Genomic DNA, 8052 nt, shown 5'->3' with positions numbered 1-8052 from the left:
TATCCAGTTGTTATTTGAAGATTTCAAACAAATCGAGATGAGAAATGTATCCACAATCTTAATTGAAAGTAAAATCAAGTGCAAAACAGATAATAAAATATTGATGTTCACAAACCCAAATTTCAAACTAATTTCATCATTGGAAAATCTTTGGGAGAAAATGGTGAATTACGAAAATATGGGCATCTGTTTTTAACCTTCAAACAAAAGCCAACAGCCCAACTTTCTCAAACCACGCAAAACAAATACCTCGTCGACCAAGGATATCTCACCTTCTGTACAGAATCCAATAGAGGCAAAGGCAACAAGAAGCCCATCGGCCTCCGCACTTCGATCGCCGAATAAGTCTTGTGTATGTAACATATGTTGCACAAATTGAAAGGAACCATATTCATAAAATCCTTTCATAAAAATCATAAATTTCATGTTGAAATCAAAGAGACAATGAAAAGTGCGGAAACATACCTTGATCCATGAATTTGACTGCTTTAATTGGGTTTTGATCTTCCAATTGATGCGTGATTTTCCTTCCTTTGTTTTTTTGAAAAGTCTCTGTTGATGGGGATGCAGAGATACCAAAAATATCCATTTACAACTAATGGGCTTCACACCTTCAGGTAACGAGACAAGATCCCAAACTTTATTGTCTTGCATAGACTTATACTCCTTATTTATGGCATCAATCCACTTTTGAGAGTTAGAACCCTGCATGGCCTGATGGAAATTGATTGGATCATCTCCCACCATTCCATTATTTTCCTCATGTTCTTGGAGAAATACTATGAAATCATCTGAAATAGTACTTTTCCTCTCTCTCGTGGATCTCCTTAATGGTATTGGCTCTTGAGGTTGTTGAGTTTGTATTTCTAGAATAATTACCTCATTTTGGATGGGAGGTATTTCAACATTATCTTGTTGAGGTTCTGGATATGCTTCTTGATTAACAACAGGTATAGAAACCCGTACATTGTCAAAAGCAATAGTAGGAATCGAAATCGATCCTTCCTCAACTTCTTCCTCAAAGACAATGTCTCTAACCTTATTTCTCCCCCCAAACTCAACATCCTCAAAAAATGTTGCGGTTCTCGTTTCAAAAATTGACTTAAGTGTGGGATTATCAAATTTATAGCCCCTGGATCGCTCAGAATAACCAATAAAATATCTGCTAACTGTTTTGGAATCCAATTTCTTTTCATGTGGCCTATAAAGCCTAGCCTCAACTGGACATCCCCAAATGTGAAAATAGTTTAGACTAGGCTTTCTGTCTTTCCAAAGTTCATAAGGTGTTTTAACAGCAGCCTTAGTTGGTACTCTGTTCAAAATATAAGCTGCAATCTTTAATGCTTCTCCCCAGAGTGATTTTGGTAAGGTGGAATGACTAATCATACTCCTTACCATGTCCTTAAGAGTTCTGTTTCGTCTTTAGCTACACCATTCATGCTAGGCGATCCTGGCATGGTGTATTGTGGGACGATTCCACATTCCTCTAGGTATTTAGCAAATGGTCCTGGACATTGTTCACCTGAACCATCATATCTGTCGTAGTACTCACCACCACGGTCAAACCTAACGCTTTTTATCCTTTTGTTGAGTTGATTCTCAACCTCAGCTTTAAAAGCTTTGAACACGTCCAGTGACTCAGACTTTTCATGTATGAGATACAGGTACCCATAACGTGAGTAATCGTCTATGAATGATATAAAATATTGTTGGCTATTCCAAGAAGCTGTAGGGGATGGTCCACAAATATTTGTGTGTATCAATTCTAAGACGTCTGAAGTTCTTTTTGAACCTAATCTCCTTGTTTTGGTCTGTTTTCCCTTGATACACTCGATACAGACATCAAAATCCGTGAAGTCAAGGGAATCCAAAATACCATCTGACACAATTCGTTCAACTCTAGCTTTTAAGATTTGACCTAAGCGCTTGTGCCATAATGTTGCAGAATTTTCTTTATTTAATTTGCGTTTAGTACCACGTGAATCCACATGCAAGGTCTCATTATATGATGCAATAATATCAAACAAATACAGGTTATCATATGCAGATAATGAACCAGTACCAATAATAGTGGAATTTAAAGAAAGACTAAACTGATTGTTTTCAAATGAACAACAATATCCTGATTTGTCCAAAGAAGAAACATAAATTAAATTTCGTCTAAAAGACGGTACAACGAAAGTGTCTTCCAAATCCAAATAATTACCAGTTCTTAATAATAACCTAAAAGTACCTATTACATCAACTTCCACCGATTTGCCATCACCAATATAGATGTATCTTTCACCATCACTTGGCTTTCTGTAGCTCAGGCAGCCCTGCATAGAAACACTAATGTGAGTAGTAGCACCAGAATCTATCCATCAAGTGTTTCTAGGTATTGAAGCTAAATTATTCTCAGAACACACCAAAGTAAGAATTGTACATTTTTTTGCACGCCATGCGTGATATTTGGCACAGTCCTTCTTCGTATGTCCAGACTGGTGGCAAAAGAAACAAGTATCTTTGTCTTCCTTTCGTTTCTTTTGTGCTGGACCCTTAGGAGCAGCTTCATATTCCTTCTTCTTTTTCTTGCCCTTATCCTTAAAAATGCTTACCAAGTGAGCACTTTCAGTTCTTTCTTGCTTCAACCTTTCGTCCTCTTGCACACAATATGAAATGAACTCATTTAGAGACCATTTCTCCTTCTGGCAGTTATAACTGACCTTAAATTGACTTAACTTTGCAGGAAGCGAGATCAATACCAAATGAACGAGCAAGTCATTAGATAGCTCGAGCTTTAGACCTTTAAGTTTTGAAGCAATATGAGACATCTCTATGATGTACTCCCTTATGTTTCCCTTGCCCTTGTACTTCATTGAAATCAAGCTTTGCAAAAGCGTGCTTATTTCAGCCTTATCGTTTTTTACAAAACGCTTCTCAATTTCGACAAGGAACTCCTTGGCATTAGTTATCCCTTCGGATACTGCACCTCTAAAGGCTTCCGGAATGCCGTGCTTAATGATCATTAGACTCATGCGATTTGAGCGATCCCGCCTCTCAAAGTTCCTTCTTTCATCAGGAGAACTTTCTTCCGTAAGAGGAGTGGGTTCCTCAACTCGAAGTGCAAGGTCAAGATCCATGCAGCCAAGAACAATCAATATGTTCTCTTTCCAATTCTTGAAGTTTGTCCCATTAAGTATGGGAATTGAATTGACATTAGCAGATATTGTAGTAGCAGATGAACTAGCTGTAGAGAGAACAGAAAGAAACAATTAATTATGCTCATATCCATATTTAATGAACAATAAATTCAAATAATGGTAAGCCCCATCTCAAGATACCTAGTACAACATTAATATCAAGTCTTTGGACGGTAATACTAATTGCAAGTGGTACTCTCGGTGTAGTGATTGAACATTGACAATAACTCCTGTCAAATAATAAACCTATCTTGGGATTGATTTATTATTTACATGGAAACCTTATAATTGTCACACATCCACCACCACAAGTATGTATGTAATTCGGCCAAGTATTAACTTTCCTTTGGGCCGGCTAATACCCGCATGAAGTAACACACACACAACATCTGAATATCCAAATAAACCAATCTACACAAAAGAGGTCACTTTGGCGACATATTGTTTCAATTAGTTTATTCAAAATGCTAGATAACCTTAATTTATTATGAATAAATTACCAAAATATTTGAATTTTATTGTTCCACATAATTAAATCTTAATTATTCCTCTTAAGGGAGTCTTTAGTACCAAGATTTGAGAGAGTGAATCTTCGATGAATCTTGAAATGATTTATGTCCCACAATAAACAAAGGAAACTAGATGGTTTGGTCAAAATGAATTCGAGACGAGCCGTTTATCATTACGATAGGTGTCAAGTGGAAGTGCAGTGATGTATGCAGCTGATAGAAAGGTATCTATTAACCCTAGTCTAAAAAATCTAGACCCATCAATCAGCTAATTTTGCATTATTAGATGCCTTTAGAAAGTTTAGGGACCTAAGGGTTAATAATTCAAAACTTTAGGGATCAAAATTTGAAAATTTTTAAAACTTTAAGGGCCAATTTTAATTAATTATGAACTTTGGGGCTTTAATTGCATAATTCAAAAGTTTAATGACCCAGATTAAATAATTTTCCAAAATCTAGGGGCTGAATTATTAAACCCATAACCTTAAGGTCCAACTTGGATGGATAACAAAGTTTAGGGACTGAAATTTAAATTTTTAATTTAAAAACCCTAATTAGAAATTGCAAGCAAGGACCTGAGATTACAAAAATTACACCTCAGGCCCCCGCCCCCAAAAATCCACCCGGTTGTAGGCATCTCTCTCTCTCTCTCACCATTCACGATGGCCAGCGCCGTTGCAGCAGCGCCAGGCGCTGCTGTAACCGGCAGCAGTGCCCGGGCTGTTGTCTGCACGCTGCTGCGTTTTGCAGCAGCATGCCGCTGCTGTGAAATGGCACGTTGCTGCGAAACGCAGCAGCCAGCGCCAGCGACGACATAGCCGCCGGCCAGATCCAGTTGCAAAAATATTTATATTTTTTAAACAAAAACCGAAAAATGAAATTTCAAAACTTCAGATTCCAAAACCCTTTTACTGGATCTAGATCTATAATCATAAATAATATATTAAACAATTCTCAAATTCAACAATAATTAATCCAAATAGTTAAATTTGAAAATTTAAAAAAAAAAAAATTGCAGTAATATAAATTTCACATAAATATCATGGAAGATCCATAACAATAACCCAAAAAATACCAAATTATTTCAATTTCTCAAAGATTTCAACAATGGATGGCTCTGATACCACTTGTTGTACAAATTGAAAGGAACCATATTCATAAAATCCTTTCATAAAAATCATAAATTCCATGTTGAAATCAAAGAGACAATGAAAAGTGCGGAAACATACATTGATCCATGAATCTGACTGCTTTAATTGGGTTTTAATCTTCCAATTGATACGTGATTTTCCTTCCTTTGTTTTTTTTGAAAAGTCTCTGTTGATGGAGATGTAGAGATACCAAAAAAAAATCACATTCAAATTGGGAACCATAACCATTTATTAAAATAACTGCAATTGGCAGTTATTAACTTTAAGTTATTTCAAATCGACCATTCATCAATTCAAAATAACACCTTTTGGTCTCTACACTTTAATCCCATAAAATTTAATACTCATTAGTCCAAAATTAAATCCAATGGATCACTTTATCGACTAAATTTACTTTAAAATAGCACCACACATTCTAATAAATGTACATGTGTGGCCCCCCAAGTTGGAATTTTTTCCAACAACATACATACATGTGTGCGTAAGGAGAGGAGATTACCTTAGGGTTTAATTTGGCATGGAGAGCTGAAAACACGTATAAAGGGAGAGAGACACAGCAAGAGCCACTTTATGAGATATTCAATGAACTAGTTAATGAACAGTATAAACGAGATTACTATGGAAACGATATAATTGCATATATGGATTCACATTGAAGTGGCAAGTATTTTGTTTGGTATAATTTGTTATACCCATCTCTTATCTTTAACAAATTTCAGCTGGCAATTAACGCACTGGATGACGTTCGATCACTTGGTATGCCATTAGATCACTAATTTTTTTAAGTACCTTAAATAGTAATGTTATGTTTTTGTGAGTTATATTTTATTTGCTAGACAATAGTTGATCCCAAAAGATTGTAAGAACAGAGATTTAATGAAGCAATATGAAGTAACGAAGATCACAATAATGAAATAATGTTAAAAGTAAAGAAATAAACGAGAGTTAAGTGGAGGAAACGATATTTTATTATAACAATATGGAGAGAAAATGACAATACAACAATTTTTGCTTAAACAAAACTGAATGAAAATTTCACTATTTATAGGTACATATCATACTATAAAGATGGAAATAATATAAAAATAATGTGAAATTAAAAAAATAATATCTTTCTAATAAAATCACATGAAAATAAGTAAACAATATTTTTCAATAAAATCACGTGAAAATAAAAAATTAATATTTTCTAAAAATATCCTTTCAAATTTGGGACACAAAATCTAACAATTATTTCACTTTCTCCATGATGAATTTACTTGAATTCTTTTATCATGTTATAAATTTTGAACATGTTATCTTCTGACCATTTATATTAAAAATAATTGAGCATCATTACCTCTAATTATGCTTAAAACATAATTTCTTGTCGTGTAAGTTTAATAGAAATTGTATAAACCATCAATCTAATTTATTTATTTATTTATTATTATTATATTTTTTTTTTCAGAATTCTATTCTCAATTTATATATTCACTGCAGATTATAACTTCAACTTTTAGGATGATTCTAACTGGTAGATGGCCATTTACAAGTTATCTATAGTCTGAAATTGAAATCATTATGATTTGAGGCTGGTAAAATTGATTGTAGCGTTTTGCTTTTGTAAACTGCTTCAAGCTATAATCGATAATACAATTTGAGTATCTTTGTCCTTGAAAAATGTTTTAATGCATCAAACATCGTTTGGGGATTCTATTTTGATATGTTGTAACTATGAGGTTTATGTTGCTGGTAAAAATTTCATAAATTTTTAGGGACATTTGTTAGGTCAAAATAATTTTTACAACTCATTGTGTGACCGGGAAAAACAATATCAACTTGTAGAAATTTTCTCAAAATCTTTCTAAAGTCATTTTTTTCAAAATTTTAAAACATTTATGTTCTATTATATAATACATTAGACAACATCTATGTTCTATTATTATTTATTTCTTATGTCAAACTTTAAAACAATTCTTTAATTGGACGTTAAGAAACTTATTTTCAGTAAAGCGTCAAATTGTCAGAAACCAAAACGTTACAGGAGTCACAAAACCATTGTGTGTGTGATTTTTTAAGAATAATTTTTTGGAAATTTGAAGTTTGAGCTATAGACCACTATTAGATAGAGCAAGTCACAAAGTAGGTGTTTGAAAGACATTTTTATGAAAAAATGCATTTTTAAATAGTAAATTAATGGAAAATGTGTGGTTAAAAAATAAAGAAAAATTTTTAATTTACGTATAATATTATTTTAATAAAAATATGTGGTTAAAAAAATAGAGAGAAAAATACATTTTGAAAAAAAAAAAGTATCAAACGGGCCATAATTTAAACTTTCTGTCTCTTTTCTCTCATGTTTATTATTTACTACTGTCTTTTGTATTAAAACTAATGATGAAATTTGAGTAAACAACTAATTGATTTTTGAAATTCGAACTTAACAGTCTAATCACTAGACATTCGTGTCATGTAGACTACGGCTCTTTCAACTAACCAATCATGCATATTGCAAATCATAAAAATGCGCCCCCGTTTGACTCCAATACCTAAAAATGAAAATGGAGGAATAATATTTTTTAGAAAAATGAGTGATTGAAAAAGAAGGAAAAATTTTCGATTTACGTATAATATTATTTTATGAGAAATTGTGTGGTTAAAAATAGGAGAAAAAAAATGAAATGTAATGGGAATCAAACATGGGCTGCATTGAAAATGCTCTAAGAACTTGCTATTTAGATCCATAATTCATTTGATTGCAAACTGTTCTTTTTTCTTTTTCTTTTTCATTTTTTTAAGGCCAAGCTTATTTTAGTTTTGTATTCTTAGCTAATTTTAAAATTACTATTTTTAAATGTAAATTCCCATATTTAATTAATTATTTTATTGAATAAAAAAAAAGATTCATTAAGTACAGCTAAACAACCGTGATACATCACATGTATTCAAAAAATTTAATTTAATTCTTAAAATCCAACAAATATTTTTCCATCAACTAATTGGTACATCATATCGTTGTTGCTTAGCAGTTGAGGCCACCGAGACAAGGGTCTATGACCTCAAAATTGTGGCTTAGGCCTATGGCCTCAAAATTCTAATGTCCCCCAAACACTAGCGGACCTACATTTGCTCCCGGCAGGTCACATGACCCACCAATTAAAAATGATTTTTTTTAATAAAAATCGAAAATGGAATAATGAAAAAACCCTTCCAATTTCCAATTGAAAG

At 33.0% G+C, this 8052-nt stretch overlaps 1 protein-coding gene across 1 annotated transcript in view; it reads right to left on the bottom strand.

Annotated features, from left to right (window-relative positions):
* Positions 1-1391: 1391 nt before the first annotated feature.
* Positions 1392-8052, bottom strand: part of LOC111382947 — a 14501-nt gene continuing 7840 nt past the window's right edge. Inside the window, exons 3-9 of the mRNA XM_023006993.1 lie at positions 4604-4614; positions 4288-4472; positions 3545-3571; positions 3324-3412; positions 2409-3229; positions 2234-2318; positions 1392-2122 (exon numbers count right to left, since the gene is read on the bottom strand). Of these exons, the coding sequence (XP_022862761.1) occupies positions 1392-2122; positions 2234-2318; positions 2409-3229; positions 3324-3412; positions 3545-3571; positions 4288-4472; positions 4604-4614 (1949 nt within the window). The remainder of the gene's footprint in view (positions 2123-2233; positions 2319-2408; positions 3230-3323; positions 3413-3544; positions 3572-4287; positions 4473-4603; positions 4615-8052) is intronic.

This window comes from Olea europaea, unplaced genomic scaffold (assembly GCF_002742605.1).
Source record: "Olea europaea var. sylvestris unplaced genomic scaffold, O_europaea_v1 scaffold2590, whole genome shotgun sequence".
Taxonomy (NCBI): Eukaryota; Viridiplantae; Streptophyta; class Magnoliopsida; order Lamiales; family Oleaceae; genus Olea; species Olea europaea.
Note: the sequence above shows the minus strand (reverse complement) of the source record. Positions and strands in the feature narration are given on the sequence as shown.